This window comes from Aquila chrysaetos, chromosome 4 (assembly GCF_900496995.4).
Source record: "Aquila chrysaetos chrysaetos chromosome 4, bAquChr1.4, whole genome shotgun sequence".
In the NCBI taxonomy this organism is placed as follows: Eukaryota; Metazoa; Chordata; class Aves; order Accipitriformes; family Accipitridae; genus Aquila; species Aquila chrysaetos.
In genome coordinates, this window is record NC_044007.1 from 47,423,578 (window position 1) to 47,439,837 (window position 16,260).

Genomic DNA, 16,260 nt, shown 5'->3' on the forward strand with positions numbered 1-16,260 from the left:
AAATCCTGGGGGATGTATGAGAGGGAACACCTAACCCCCTGGGACCAGGCTAATGGTTCATAATCCTAGCAGTAGGGCTGACACCTGAGCCTGCTCAGAAAAAGCTTGCCAAAAATCCTGCCCTACTTCTGCATTTAGTCATCCTGAAGCACTGAGCTAAGCACTTAGATGAGGCCTAGATTTCAGGTCTGAAATGTATGGCAACTTATTCATCATTTAGGTACAGGTGATTGGTCTGCTCTTTAAAAATATTCGTAATATTTAGAGGAAGCCACCTTTTGTGTAGTGCCCGAGAGATTAGAGCTCATCCGCAGAACCAGGAGTCCTGGGCTCAGCATCCTCCTCAGCCCCTTTCACCCCCCCCGAGGAGTGCCTTCCCCACCGGGATGCCCGGGCTCCACCTCGACCCCAGCCCATGGCACGCCGCCGTGTCGCACAGGGCTCTGATCCGTTCAGTGCAAAGGTCCCCCTTCTGCAGTGCAGCCCCAGCCTTGGATTCCCGACCTCAGAGCAGCTTGTGAGTTTTGTGTTAGGGAGTAGCTGGAAGGGAGCAGGGCTGGAAGCCTCCCAGGGCAGCACTTCTCTGAAAGGGAACTGAGTCATGCTCCCTTTTTGTTTGCTATCTCTGTAGCCCTATGAATTGTGCATTTCTCTCCACACAGTAGCACAGCTTCAGCTATGACTCCCACCGCAGTTTTGCTTTGAGCCTGGTTGCTAGGAGATGGCAGCTCTGAGTTCAGGTCCCCTTCTCACCACAGCTAGCAAAGACCTCGCATCCCAAATTTTGCGCCTCTTCACCGTGTATTGCAACAAGGAGCCAGAACTCGAGTCTCCCGCTTCTTGGCCATGTGCTCTAATGCGTGGGCTGGTACGCACCAAGGGCCCTGGCTGTGCCCTCCGGCCAGGCTCTGCTTGCTGTGCTCTGCTAGAAGCTCAGTGCATCAGCTCTGCAAGAAACTCACTGTTAGGTTTTCAGTGCATTGACTAGAGGGGGCTCTGGAGCACATGTAAATTCAGGGACGTGCAAATTTGCGGGTTCCAGACAGTCAGGATAAGGAAACAGGCCCTGAGATACTCTGCTCAGCTGTAGGAGTTAGTCGCCTTTGCACTGCACCCCTTGAACACAGTCCAGTCCTTGATAAATTTGCAGAAGATCCCTTACTGATCTTTGCGAGAATAAAATGAGGCTCTGAGTGAGTCTATGGCAGGAAGTATCATCTAGTTTTAGACATAAGGATACAGACCATCTCAGCCTTGAGAGTGTTAAAGATTTGGACGGTGAGTTAAGCTCTGCTGCCAAGAAAGAAATTTACTGTATAGCTTATGAATATTTTCTCAGAGAAAAGAATACATTTTCTCTTATAAGAGACAGCAATGACCTTTGGAGATAAAAGGTAAATGATATTAAAGTTGAATTCCTGGCAAAAATACATTGCAATTTTGGCCCTTTGTTTAAGTCTATAATTACTTAAGAAAATGCATAAGAGACCAGTTTGGCCAACTCTCTTAAAAATGCAAAGCTGTGCCTCAGCTCATATTAGTGCCCAAGAGGCTCCATTCTGATTGTTTATGGAATTAATTATCTGATGGCTCAGTGTTCTGTATTAAATATTAAAATTTCTGTTAATAATATATATACCATCTCCTGAGTCATCTCAGTTGTGCCCAAGTCTCTTTCACCAATAAATATCTACAAGACAGGGATATCTTCATCTCCGAAAAATTGGTAGTGTCTTATTTGAGAGGTGGAACTGACAACTGCTCCTAATGCAAAGAGGAAAGCTGCTTCAGATCCCTTTTTGCTTCAACACAGAGACTGGACACTATTTGAACTATTTGATCCCTCTGTGCTGGTATATATATTCTTATTTTTAAGTAAACACTGTAAAAAAGGTTTGAGATATTTTATAACGTTCTTGATAAGGTTGGTATATTTAGCAACCATAAAAGGGTTGTGCAGAAGAGAGAGACATAAAATGGACAAAATCTTACACAAAGGAGAGATAATTTTAACAGATCATTTTTCAGTTAGTTACTCTGAAAAGGTCTGCAAACATTCTCATCTCTGTTTTTTTAAACACTGATCTTCCATAGATCCATTTTATTTGAAATCACTGAAATATATTTTCATCATATAAGAATATAAAATCAGGCCTGTAAAAAAAGTCTGCAGGTTAAAAGAAACAAAGAAAAAGTTCAAATACATTTGCAGACTAAATCAGAAATTCTGGTGCTCATGTCCCTGTGGTGGGCTGAGCAGTCACACACTGATAGTTTTCCTTGTTCCCAACTACTAAAACACATTAAATCTTCTCTTAATGCTTTTTTTTGTTTCACCTGTGTCATTACTAAAGTTGCCACAGGGGCATTCTGTGATCACGAGTGGAGGTGAGGTGCTCTAAGCAGTAGCTATGGTAAGTGCAGATGGGGAAAAATATGCTTTCACCTGAAACGTGATCTCATTTAGGGGAAAATTGGAGGGCATTGTGCTAAATCCTGTCAAATATTATGCAAGCATCTAAAAGGTAAACAGGGAGCATTGAAGGGAACTCATGGTGTACAGTTGCTGCTCATACAGAGATGACATGCTTTCAAGTCACGTTTGTAGAGGCATCCTTGCCACTTGGCCCTTTGTGGATGGACACTCAGCCCTCTGCAAACACAGGAAATGCTGTTTTATTCCATTCCTCTATTCCTCCTGTCATTTCTGAGGCTGATACATCAAAAGAAGTAGTTGGTGCATTCTGTATTCATTTGTCTTATCGAGAAAGATATGATTCTCTGGCTAGGAAGAGTCACTCAGAAAGTAATGGCTTTTTTCTATCCTTTCCCACGTATTTCTGGACAGAGTTGCGTTTTGCAGGAGACTGAGCTCTTTAGGGTGAGAGGATGCATCTTGTCCTTTGAGAAACAGCATGGTTGGCTTGTGGAGCACAAATAAATGAATATTCTCAGATTTGTAAGAAACCTGTATTCTTGCTTATTTCCGTTGTTTCTTTTCAGCTGATATTTGGTTAATCAGAAACACATCTGTGCTTGTTTAACATGTATTATACTTTCCTGAAAGCAATAGATGTGGAGTCTTAACAATGGAAAAGACCCTCTTGTGCAAGGTAAAATGTAACAATTATTCAAAACCTTTCCTTGTTTTTGCAGGACGAGGCAGCTCCAGCTGACAAGCAGTACAAACAGGAGCCAGCCCAGGTCACTTACTCAACATCAGCTGTTTCCAGCACACAGGAGGTGTTGTACATCAATGGCAACGGGACCTACAGTTACCATAGTTACAGAGGGCTCGGAGGTGGGCTGCTAAATCTCAACGATGCTTCTAGCAGTGGTGAGTTTCCTTACAAAATATGCCTGTGTGTATATGTACTCATGTGTACATTTCCCCCTGCTGTACAGAAAGCTAGTCCAAGGGGTTCAATATCCATAGGCTATTATCAGATAATGATCAGGAACAAAATCCCGCAAACAGCTACTGCTGAGCAAAATACTTGCTCACTGCATGCTAGTCTCCTTTCAGTTTCCAGGGACTAATTCACAATAGGGCGAGACTGAACCTGAAGTCTCTAACAAAGCTGAGTAAAAAAGTGCCAGGTTAGATCTTCAGTCGATTTGCATGACTTTATGAGGACCTACACTGTCATTATTGTCCTCTCCCGTACTGATCACGAAATGAGGCCATTAGTATTTTTGTGGCTGGAGTTTGAAAAGACTGAACTCCATATTTTGTAACACAAATGAATTGACCTAGATTTCTCACATGGTCTCTCTAGCTACTTTAATTTACTGCAGATAAGGATCTGGCATACCAAGTGTTAAATGAGAAATCAGCATCTCCATCTATATTCTAAACTTAAAATGATGCAGGTAATTATGTGTCACCATGAGGCTGTATGCCCCTCTGAATAAAACAGTGGTGTCATTTATTTAAACAACATTCTTTTCTTCTTACATTAGCAAACTTTTGTAACAAACAGATGTAAGCGTATTGTATTATTTGTTTGAAATAGTCCCCCATATTGATTTCATACAAATTCAGAGCAAAGGAAAAGGTTTGCCCATTCTGATAACGAGGGTATTGTCTGTCTGTCTGAGAAAAGTGATTACTCTGGAAGCCTGAGGGTCTCTGGCCTCCAAGAACGGTATTTAAAAAATGTCTCAGAGGATGGAAAAATCCCTGGGTTTTTGTCCTGGCTGATCCCTCTCTGGCCGAGTAGGAGAGTGCTGCTTCAAGTACACGGGCTGACTTAGGCAAGATGGTAATTGTTCAGCTACAGCCTCTGTATTTGACATGCTAAGCAATTTTCAAAACGCTACCAGTGCTGCAGCCTGCAAGAAGTTACTGGTATGTGGTGTCCCGGTGACCTTAGGTCATGTCTGCTCCCTCAGCCCCCACCCCCAAAATCCTCAAAGGTCTGTGAATCATTTGCATGAAGTTTTCAAAAGGCTTTAAAAAGATAATATTTTAGTTGTCAAAAGTCTTTGACTTAAAGAGAGTGAATAATGATTACAATTGTTTCCATATGCATGAAAAACACATCTGAGGTACTGAATATGATCTCTGATCAAATACTTTCATAAGAGTAAGACAGGCCGTGGAAAACTGGTTTCTTGGGAAAATGCACAAGAACTTTAAAATTGTCTTTTACATTGTGGCCAGAGAAGATCTGAGCCAGTTCCCACTAAAAACAGTTGGCATTTGCTCTTTCACCCAACTAAGAGTAGGATTAAACTCCCCATGTGTTATTTGTCAGCAGAAGCCATCAGAATTGTCCTGGTTTACATAATCTTAAACTGTGAGGAATCACAACTGTTTTGTGTACTTGTTCTTCCCTGCAAACCTCTTGTAACAGGATACATTTCCATAACTCCCATTTTTCAGTGAATTGTGGGATTTAGGCAAAAACATTCTATGTCACCTCAGCATGCAATTTTAAAAAATGAGGTACAAATTCAACATCATAAATTAGCATTACTTTCTGATTAGAAGCAACATTTTCTATGTACCTTTAACGTAGAGGACTCCAGTGTTTTTCACAGTTAAAGCTTAAGATGGGTTTTGCAGGACAAACAGTTGTTATTCAGGAACTGCCAGATGCTGCACAGCTAAGGCAGCCAGGGAACTGTACAGTGCACTGCATTTCCCTCTGTAGCATTGCTGGGGTGAAGGGACCAGTGGATGTTTACGGTTTGCATACTGACATATGCTCAAACATTTCTTCTTCCTTGCCTTTCCCTACTTGCACTGGAAAATATTGTCTGTATGTCCTCTTACTTTGGAATACTAGTAAACCGTTATACCTCTGCCAGATGGTTGTGCATAGTTGGAGTGTTGTGCAATGGTGTCTGTCTTCTCCACAGGGATCCTACAGGATCCAAAGCACATAAGCTCCACGAACCAAAAGTCTGTGTGCCAGCACTTGGAAACCAGTTGTTGATGCTAACAATCTAGCTGGCTGCTGATTTGTGACCCACTTGCCATTTCAGGAAGATCATTAGGAAAGTTGTGGAAAGGCAACTCCATCAATTTCTCAGTTTCATTGACACAAAAGCAATCAGTAGCCAACCTAATTATCTCTGGGCTATTGAGAGTAAAGTGCTCTGGCTCCATTAGCCGGTTTCCCTACAGAAGAAATGGGAGGACTTGGAGGCCAGTTCTTTGGGATCTGTCAATCCTCTCTGATATGTCCATGGAAATTTGCTTTTTCGTTTGTGGACTAAGAGGAGTGGATGGAGTTGCAGTTGAGAGGGCTAACCATTGCCCTCCACAGACCTCATAGCACAGTTGTTTGCAGTCGTTATTCTGTTTCAAGGACTCTCGTTCCAAACATATGCAAGGCTGTTATGATGGTTAATGAGTTCCCTCTCTGGAGAACAGGATATTTGCTTGTGAATTGTTTTCAGGACCTAAGAAGTCATTTAAGAATGCATTTCCTTTTCAATTTAGTAACCCATCAAATGTTCTTGTCACGTTTACAAATGTTCTTCTAGTGTAAAAATAAATATACACCTCAGTCAGGATGTGTGTATATACAAATACAGTCTGGTTTTGTGTATCTGCTAAAACAGAAAAAAGGAGAAGTTGCAAAACTAGCTAAAACTCACTGCTTGAATACCTATTTCTGGACCTTCCCCCACAGTAATATGACTATGTCCAATTAGCTCTCCTCTCTAATAGTCCAGCTGATGTGTGTATTTTGTATGCTGTGACTCATTTAATTTGGTTATTTCCTCCCCTATAAAGTTGGTCCCTACTCAGATCCCATCTTACAGACTTAGCTATCTGCTTGCCCAACTGTTTGGCGACTCTGGCTCAGGGACCTCTCTGTGCCTGCTGTTGCAGTGCTTCCCCCCTCAGCCTGTCCTTCCACATGGCTAATTACAGAACCATAATTAGCTCCTTACACAACTGTATGGGGCAAGCCTTCATGCAACTGCTCAATATGAGAAAGCAGAATGCAACAGCTTGTACAGTGACCCCCTCTTTTATTGTGCAGGAAAAAAGCACAGCAGGAGAAGGCTTGGGCTTACAGCACCAAGGTCTCTTTTTTTTCCCCCTGCTTTTAAACCCTTTAGGCCAAGCCAGCTTGGCTGGAAAGCTTCACCCCATCACCAAGCAATCTGTGGGTTGACAGAGCCTCTGTCAGCCTATACATGAGCTGGGGAGAAGCCTTTGGGCACGTCGTCCTTGATTCTTGTAGATGCTAAAGGAGAGCTGCCCTTTGAGAAGGGTGGATTTCCACGGCTCTCTTTTTAAGACTAATGCAGTTCCTGCTACAGAACTGAATAGAGAATCTCCAAGGCGGGATAGCCCAGTGGGTGTGAAAAAAATTGCTTGCCAGCTCCTAGCCAGCCACAAAGGCTTCATCTGGCCCCACTCCATCACACCTGGACTGATCTTGGAGGGACGCCCAGCTTGAGGGCAGGAGGGTGAGGACAGGAGACAGGCTGCTCTGTTGGAAGCAAAATCTCTTGCTGCCACCAGAAGCTGTTGAAGTCCCTGCATGCTGCCTGAGCCTCTCCTGAGAGCGTGGGATCGCCCCTTCTCCCCACGTGTTTCTGTCCAGTGGGTCACTGTCCTCCCTCTCCCCATGACTGTCAGCTGTCAGCACTTTCTGTCCAGTGGGTCACTGTCCTCCCTCTCCCCATGACTGTCAGCTGTCAGCACTCTCTGAAGCCAGGGCGGGCTTATCAGAGCCTTGCTCCCCACAGCCACTCCGTTTCCTGAAGTCCATTTTCCCTAAGAGGTGTGGAAAGTGTTTCTGCTGCCATTGATGGGTTTCCTGGAGGTGATTTGGGGCTGTTTCTTCTGCATCATTGCCTGGTTTTCTAGGCAGAAATGTCAGTTGTTTCCCTTTGTGTGTGTAAAAAGAGAGCGTGTTTCAGACTCGATGGCAGACTGGCTGTGCAGGACATGCCCTCATGTCATGGTAAGACAAAGCATCTGTTGTGTCTCCGTTTCTCTACACAGATCTGCAGCCTACCTCCACCACAGCCTCAACTCAGCACTGCATCCCAGGCACCACAAACGTCCAGTCCCCTTCCAGCTCAGGTGAGTCTTCCTGCTGAATCTGAATATGTTCGCACCACAAGCAAATCCTGAGCCCTGGCAGGCTTCTCTTTCAGCCTCCTCTCCCACGGGCGGGCCTGCAGACCATGACCAATTGCCCCATGCTCCAGCTGGTAGCTGCCAGACTCCTACCACACCGCTCACCTCTCCCTGCTGCTCCCTTCCAGAGGCCCAGAAGGGCTGCGCTCTCCCAGCCGTTCCCCACTTTAGCCTGGCCTCTTACCCACGTGCAAATCAGCCTTCCTGGTCCTTCTGCCTCCTGGTCCTTCAGGCGGTGCAGCCCTGCTGAAGACGACGGGGTAGATGGAGGAAGGTCCTGGAGCTGATGCTGCTGAGCCCCAGCGATCAGCATGGCCGTGCTGCTCTGGGGCAGGGAGAGGAGAGCTGAGCACTCTTGTCCACTTTTGCATGTGACAGTAGGGGAGGTGCCTCATTTCTGCACCCTCAAATTTGGTGAAGTTGTAACCTTCTGTAAAATCTTGGCATTCGCATAAGCAGTAGAGGCTTCTTGGCAATAAACTAGGAAAAAAACGAGTCCAGCTGAGAATATCCAGTATGTAGCTAATTCATAAAGTGCTGACTGGGTTACCCGCAGCATGGCTGGCCATGGTGTAGGGGTTGAATGGGATTTTTGCTGTGGTTGCTCTCTCCAGCTCTTCTTTGTACCTCTACTCTTGCACAGTCTTCTGTGTTCTCAGTGCTATCCTGATGACATCAAAGTGAGAGAGAGAGGAAAGACAAAACAGCTTGTCTCTAACACAGCTGGAGCCTGGAGCATGAAAAGACACAGAAAAAGAGTGTTAGAGCTAGGAGCCTGGGAGAGTGTGTTTAGTCCCATTTAAAAAAGGCAAAATGTGGGGTTGGGAGAAGTTAAATGGTTTGACCTATGTTGTGGCAAAGGTGGGAATTTCTCACTGGGAAATGCTGGCTGAATTTGCTATTAAGGTCATGCCCACATTCCTCTTCCACCTTCCTCCTCCTCTTCAAGTTGTCGGATACATGCCATATGCAAATATTAGTCTGCTCCCACCATAGGAATGGAGATGGAATGTCTGCGATATATTGGGCAGTATCCTACTTTTCTACCTTTGCACAAAGCTCAGGGGACAGCCATTAAGGCAAGACAGGTGTATGCCACATAACTAATCTCATACGGTGGATAGGAAACATTACTGGAGGACCTCACATAATCATTTCATCACAAACCAGTGTGTTTGATGATTGTTGAAAATGCATGATATTCAGTGGCTATAGGCATTTCTGTGTTTTCGCATTTCTTTCCTCAGGCAACACAGCAGTTTCTTCTGCTGTCTAAACTAGCTGAAGGTATGTTTTCCAGAGGAAAAGGTGTAGAAGGGAGAAAGAAGCTTAAAAGGTCCAATTCATTAGTCCCTGTTTTCTTCATCTGAGATCTGGCACTTGAAACAATAGTTTTAGGCACATCTGTTTGAAGGCGGGAGGAAAAGAAACATTGACATGCATAATATCACAATAAAACATTATTGCAATAATAAATACATCTGATTTGGAAAAAGTAGCACACTTTGATAGTTGTTTCTATTTAGTTTTATTGGCGTATATGAGAAGCTAGTATATACTCACTCCTAAAGCCACTCATGGAGAAAAAAGGGGAGAGGAGAATAGGTACAATAGAAAAGATACACAAGAGAGATTTCAAAGCATGGGCAAATGTATTTTTCTATAAGTGCCACTGTTTTTTACATCTTCACTGATGGAAAGGGTTGCTTAACTATTAAGGAAAATGTAGAAGCATAGATGCTTAAGCACATATAGGTTTTTAGAATAATTTTTGTTATTTTAAATTATTATCTGCAATAGCGATAACCATTTTGAGGGTCATTGACACATTTATTATTCTTTCAGTAGTTGTTAATTATAAGATTGGTAGCTACCCAGTGACAGCATACAATTCTTAAGGGATTTTTGCTGAGACAGTTGATAGTGTCTAAGCAATCAGTAACAGCACATCTACGTCTGACCCATATTTTGGAATTTGATATAAATCATGTTGCTAATGAGTAGTGCGTGAGGCAATAACTAGTTCCATTTAAGTCTTGCAATTTACAGAAAAGCCATTTGTCCCACAGTGTATTTAATGACAGATATTCCTAGCAGCTAATTTGATAAATGATTGTCTAGCACATGAAGAGCGGGTTTTCAGAGTTCTCATATTCAGCTTGAAGTGGTTCCAACAAGACCATTTTCACCTCACAGGGGAAATTAGGTCTATGTAACTGGACTGAGGTGATAAATCGAAAATATTCCTGTGTTAAAGTGTCAATCAGGTGGCCTCGGCAAGAAGCAGAGGAACAATACTTCAGTGTTCTGAAAGAGTGTAAAAGAAAAGATCTGTCTCAGCAATTTGTTTAACCCAATGCTTAAGAGAATGTTGTGCTGTTATAAAAACATGGGAGGTGACAGTTGTGAGTTACAATAGTATGCACTAGGAGAAATAAATAAATAAAAATAAGTATCCTGTCTTCATATCTGTGATATATGCTTAATCTTTGCTTGCACACACAGACATTGTGCAACCTGATAATGTTTGCAATCAAGATTTTTAATTGTCCTGAAGTACTCCAGGATAGGAAGCAGTATGCTAAAATGTGCAGTATCACCTTGGAGGAACCGGACACTGCAAAATTCATTACAAAAATATTCAGATTTCCCTCTGTATAAGGATACACTTCCTTGTTCCTGTGAAGACTGGCAGCTTAATAAATAACGTTAAGTACACTAAAGAAACAGTTCTATTTAAAGTAAGGATAGTTATTAAAAGAAATAGTGGTGAAGCTGTTCAGCTTTCTCCTGATTTAGTCATCTGTAGTGATGGCTTCTGGAGATAGAGGTTCACGAAGTGTCTACCTTAACCAGCTATTTTAAGCCTTCAGAATATCTGTGATTTATTTGTCTGTTTAAAGAAATGTGCTGGATATTTATGAGTAAGATTTAAGTTCCCATGTTTCAATAGCTGATTTGCATAAAATTACACAGGAAAAATGTACACTATAAGGTGCATTTATTCCTTATTTTCTGAATGACCAGGTATGACTGATGAAGCTACAGATAAGTTACAGCATTTTTACCATATAGCAGCCTGAACAACCTTTAAGAATCAGTAATACTGCCAGTGAGTGTCTATCATAGCTATTAAAAGCTGCGACCATCATAGCTGTTAAAAGCTGAGACCAATATAACACATCCTAGGCCTAGTCTCTGAGTGAGGTGTTGTCCCAGATGTAAAGCTTGGGCTGTCATAGGCAAGCTTTGGAGGTGAGGTGTAGGGGGTCACATAACATAATTAAAAGAAGAACCAAAATCCTTATCGCCACATCAAGCATGGCTTGTTCTCTTTCTGTTCAGCTATCTGCCAGCACATGCAGCTTCCCTTCCTGAAAAGGCACAGGTGTACTCACTGTCCTGAAACCACAGCCATGAACGTTTTTCTGTGTGTGTGGATTTCTTTGCTTTTTTGCTCAGGGGGCTTTTCTTTGAGGGGAAGGAGGACAGCACTGTGACTTGTTAAGTACAAGGCAGCAGTTGGAGGGTGAAGTAAAATCCTGTTTTCTTAGTATATAGCAATAAAAGAAAAATCAAGGAGTTTGAAGTAGCTGGGGTAAGTTAAAATCAGAGATTTCTTATTTCCTTTGTATACAAGAACTCTGTATACATCAGAAGTCTCCCAGACCAAGAGGAGTTCTGGGTCCTGATGATTCTTTGTGTATGCAGACCGCAGATTTGCACTTGCACAAAACTTTATTTCCAGTACCTTCAGGGATTCAAGCATATGTATTCTGAAGAGTTAAAAAACTTTCCTCAGGATAGTTATCCGGACATCTAGGAATACAGGGCCAGACCTTCAGTTTGTGTAAATCACTGTGACCCTATAGACTTGTGAGGAGTTACACGGATTTATGCATGCTGGACATCTGGTCTCCTCCTAGTTTTCCTTTCAGAGCAGTGCTTTTAATTTGTGTCATCATTTTTTGTAAGGAAAACCCCAGAGATGTAAGCAAGCAGATTTCTATGTATTTTCTACTTATGAGTGAAGTAAACTTAATATCCTATTCAATCACTTAAAAATCTGGATTGCCAATGAGAAAAGCCCTTCAATTTAGTTTAAGGAAAAGACATGCTTCTGCTGTATATTGTGTGTGTGTTTTTGGCTGTGACATGAATGAGAGACAAGGAAAGAACGTAAAAGTTAAAGTAGTTTCATATGGAGCACAATGCCCTCAATATGTCAGTGGTAGCTTTTTCACTACTGCCTCAATAAATATAGAAGTTTTTAATGGCTTCTTACAACCATTCAGTCCAGCTGGCTTTATGATTTGTATACCTTTCTTCTCTGTGCTGGGTTAAGATTTACTTAGAAATATTCTCTGAGCTTCTTCACTCTGTGGTCGTTTCCCTGCAGCGTGCGGTCACACAGAAACAAATGCACCAAGCTAATTGTCCTTTTATTTATCCTTTGTACACTGGAAGTCATTTAAAAGTCAGTTCATTTATGCCGGTGTAAAACTGGATAATACAGTTGTAAGGCTAAGTGCTGTTCAGGCTAGTTGCGTAGTAGGAAATAAGATCTAATAGGACCCTTTCTGTCTGAGTAGTTTCTTTTCATAGTCCCAGCTCTGCTTTCATTCGCTCAAGGGGAGATTTTCATTAACTTCAGTGAGTGTGAGAACATGGCAATCTCCACATTCTTTGTGGTCTCAGCCGTATCTCTTGCATAAACATAAAAGAAAGAAAAATAAGTAAGGTTTACGACCAGATCTTCAGCTTCTGGAAATCAGTACATCTCTTTCCATTAGTGCTTAAGATAGTGAGTCTGGTTTTGAATCTTGTGATTCTGGTGGGATTATTTAGGAGAACGTCTAGGATATGAATCAGTGTGTTCTGTATCCTACAGTTGAATATGTTAAATTTTAAAATTATTCCAGTCTTCTTAGGAAGCAAAGTCCATCCGGTGAGCCAACGCTGAGAAAGCCTTGGCATTGACATACATTGTCCAGATGAAATTGTACAGTGACATTTTTCTCACAGGAAAGCAAGATACATAGCTTTGGATAACTTGATCCCAGTTTCCAGGAGAGTATTAAGATTAAGATCAAGCTAGTCTGATCTTCTGTCTGCCAGAAGTATAGATTTGCTACACTGTCAAAATGAATGAGCAGTACTTTTCCAGATTTGCACATAATAAACTGCTTGGTAGGTATACTTGCCATCTGTATCCTTCCATGTTTAAAAAAGTCCTCAGTCCAATTCTACCTGTCGAAATTTACAGTCCAGGAAGAAAACATGTATTGTGTTAAGTGCAAAAGGCAAACATCTCATCAAAGCACCATACATCTTAGCTGATTAATAACTATGGTCAAACAACCAGGGAAATTCCACACAAAGCCAAACTCCATGATGGCAGATGGTTTTGCCGATTGGGGTAACCTGCAGACTGCCCTCAGGAGTGCTGTCTTCTGCACACAACGTGCATGGTCTTGAGAATATTCTTTGAGGAAAAGTGCTAAGCATATTGGTATAAGCTGCCAGTGCAACATGGTGATTGCTGCAGGTTCTCTTGTCAGTGTTCAGGCCTTACAAGATCCTTGCAACATATTGCCAGCTGTATGCAGCCCCACCAGATGATACTGTACTCCTCACTGTAACAGCCAGATTGTCACCAGCCTAATCTCATTCATGACCAGCTATTTATATAAGTGATCACATGGCGTCAGGGCTAGTCAAGTGAATGACCATTTATCTACATCTGTAAGGGATTCACAATCTGGCCGCATGCTGATTGAAGCATAAAACGTGAAAAGAAATATCTAGAGAACACAAGTTTGATATTCTGTGATAAAAACTGCAAGTGTGCAGATTGCCATGAAGGCTATGATGGCAGCTGGAGCTGGGGGAGTCACAGGAGATGAACCTTCTGCCAGCTCACCAGCATCAGATTCCAGGGCAGTGTTGGGGTGCAAGTGGCTTACACTGTTGGCATACCCCCCAGAGGGTAGTTTTCTGCTGGCAGTGGACTTGCCCCTTGTGTTACGTAAGTAGAACTTAAAAGGTGTCTGTCATATAAATAAATATAAATATAAATATAAATATAAATATAAATATAAATATAAATATAAATATAAATATAAATCGCTGTGGTTCCTGTCAAGGCAACTGGTAACTGAACAGTTATTGCTTGTTTCTGCTGCTTCTCACTGGCACTCAGCTGAGAGTAGATTTTGCTGCTCTGCATTTGTAGCTACAAACCTGTGAAATGTCTCTGGCAGTGGATCTGAAGCCTCTTTTCTTTTTCTTTGTTATCTGCAGGTCCAACAGATCTCAGTATGAAGAGGCAGTTAGCAACCAGCTCTGGATCCTCCAGTAGTTCAAGCTCTAGACCCCAGCTGAGTCCAACTGAAATAAATGCAGTGAGGCAGCTTGTGGCAGGGTATCGAGAATCAGCCGCATTTTTATTGCGTTCTGCAGATGAACTGGAAAACCTTATTTTGCAGCAGAACTGAGTCATGTGACCTTCACACTGGCCTGGTCTTATCTCAGAGTTTCCACTAATGACATTTTGATTTCCCAGAGCACACACTTCAGTTACTGCACAGTCTTTTAGGAGAGTTAATTACCATAATGCCACACTGTTCTTGATCCATAAAGTGATGTGTTAAGGTGCTTCAAGTGAACTTCAACCTCTGGTATTTCCGAGGTACTTTACTGTGTCCAGCCTATTGCTTTTGTTTTAGTGTGTCAGCATAAATATCGAAAAAGTGGCTAGAAATTAACTCATTCTAACAAGTGGAGGAAACAGAAGATGCTGTGATGGCTTAAAAAAAAAATGGTTCAAGATCCAAGTGCAATATTAGTGGAATGTGATACTGACTCATTGGACTTAAAGCTGCAGTATATGGCAAAACGTTGCCAAATGTCCTGTTGCTACAGGGCACAATTGCAATTAAAAGGATCTTGTATTTTAAAAAAATGTAATTTTTATAAAAAACAAAACAAAAGATTTTTGTTTTCATTCAAGATTTTTCATTTTTACTTTGGTAAACTTTTTCACTGGTCCTGAAAATGTTTTGAGGAGCTATTTTAAGTCCCCCCTTCCTCTCTTGAACCCCTGACTGTGCCCTTCTCCCCAACTTCATATTCTTTCTACAACAAGTAACTCTTGATGCTGGATAATTCTTCCCCCGTGTACTGTAAATTGTCATCTGTGGAATACCTTCCAAAGGAAGCATGCATTTCCTGCATTCATGCCATTCTCAACTCCATTCTGTAATATATTGCAGCTTTATTAGCAATTAATAAAGAGTTGAGGGTTTTTTAAAAAAGACATATCATTGAGAAAAAAAAAAAGATAAATTGATTTCTTACAGTGAGCTCATCTAACTCCATGATCACTGCTGCTGTCCTATACAAGTCCCTCTAGTTGTGATTGGACGTAGATGATGAATGTTAAGAGGTTGCAAGTGACAATCTGAAAATTTGCACTCTTGTGTGTATTTATTTTTTTTTCCTTAATTTAAACAAAATTCTTACCGAGAAATGTCATTGACACTTCTGGTATGATTTGTATAATTCCCAGGCCTAGCTAAAACCTGTACAAAACTGTAAATGGATGCAGCTGCAACTATAATAAAACTCTTCTCTCCCCTTCCCCACTCTTCCCAACCCCTCTATTTCTTATTTTATAATATTGATTACACATTAATGGTGTTTTCTTTGTGCACTACGGCAGGCTTATTTTTAAGTATATAGAAAAAAGTACTTTAGTTTATGCTTACTGTACTATCTGTTCTGTTGTTTAGCTTTTGTTGAATAACAAGTTTCTTGTGCATTCCTAAATTTGCCTTATTTCATGTACAAAATTTTATGTAATTCTGTTTTTGACAATGAGTTTAAGGCATCAGTGATATTTTATATCTACTTGTTACATATAGTTTTCCAAGTAATGACTGTGATTGTGACCAAGTAATGTGCACTTTTTCTTGTAACTGTGGACATTGCTATGCTTTTTTTTCTCTAGTGTTTCTAGAATTACTGTTGCTTACAGTTATGTAAAAGAAAAAGAACTTTTGTGATACTGTTGGTGAATATTAATGTGAAAAAGCCTATGAAATATGAGTATTTTGGAGGTACATAGATACACAAACATCTCTAAGTTGTGGACTGATGTTCACATATTTAAATGAGAATTCAAAACCTGAGGGCTGGAATCATTTCCTCTGTTTTGTTTGGGTAAATAAACAGATTTCTGTGTTTAAATACATGATTGTGAAACATTATAACATTTAAACTGACACAGCATTTAAAGCTATAAATATCATTGTCTTTAGACAGGAAAAAGGGCCTTCCAGTCCAATTCATGCAGACACCCAAACCTCATTTCTCAAAATTATTGAGTAAATCCAGTAGGCTGATCTAGCTGGAGCTTTGTATTAATGAAGAAATTCCTCAGTAAGAGCAGAAGCGGGTGGCCCATAAATCATGAGATCTGAGTCACTAGCATTTTATCATTTTAAGTTGGCTGGAGGCAACACCATTTTACCACTCTACATTTATTCTTAAAAATCTATTGCATGTCTTTTTAAAGGCACCTATTCTTGGATATGAGAATATTGTTGCAAATTCTTACTAGTTGTTACCCATCACTTGAGAGA

General features: G+C 41.3%; 1 protein-coding gene across 5 annotated transcripts in view; it reads left to right on the forward strand.

The window, feature by feature from the left end:
* Window positions 1-15,865, forward strand: part of NOL4 (nucleolar protein 4) — a 196,952-nt gene extending 181,087 nt beyond the window's left edge. For all 5 annotated transcript variants that reach the window (XM_030011980.2, XM_030011982.2, XM_030011981.2 and 2 more), the window contains 3 exons: window positions 3,157-3,337; window positions 7,478-7,558; window positions 13,919-15,865. In XM_030011980.2, the coding sequence (XP_029867840.1) occupies window positions 3,157-3,337; window positions 7,478-7,558; window positions 13,919-14,112 (456 nt within the window). In that variant the 3' untranslated portion in view covers window positions 14,113-15,865. The remainder of the gene's footprint in view (window positions 1-3,156; window positions 3,338-7,477; window positions 7,559-13,918) is intronic.
* Window positions 15,866-16,260: the final 395 nt, after the last annotated feature.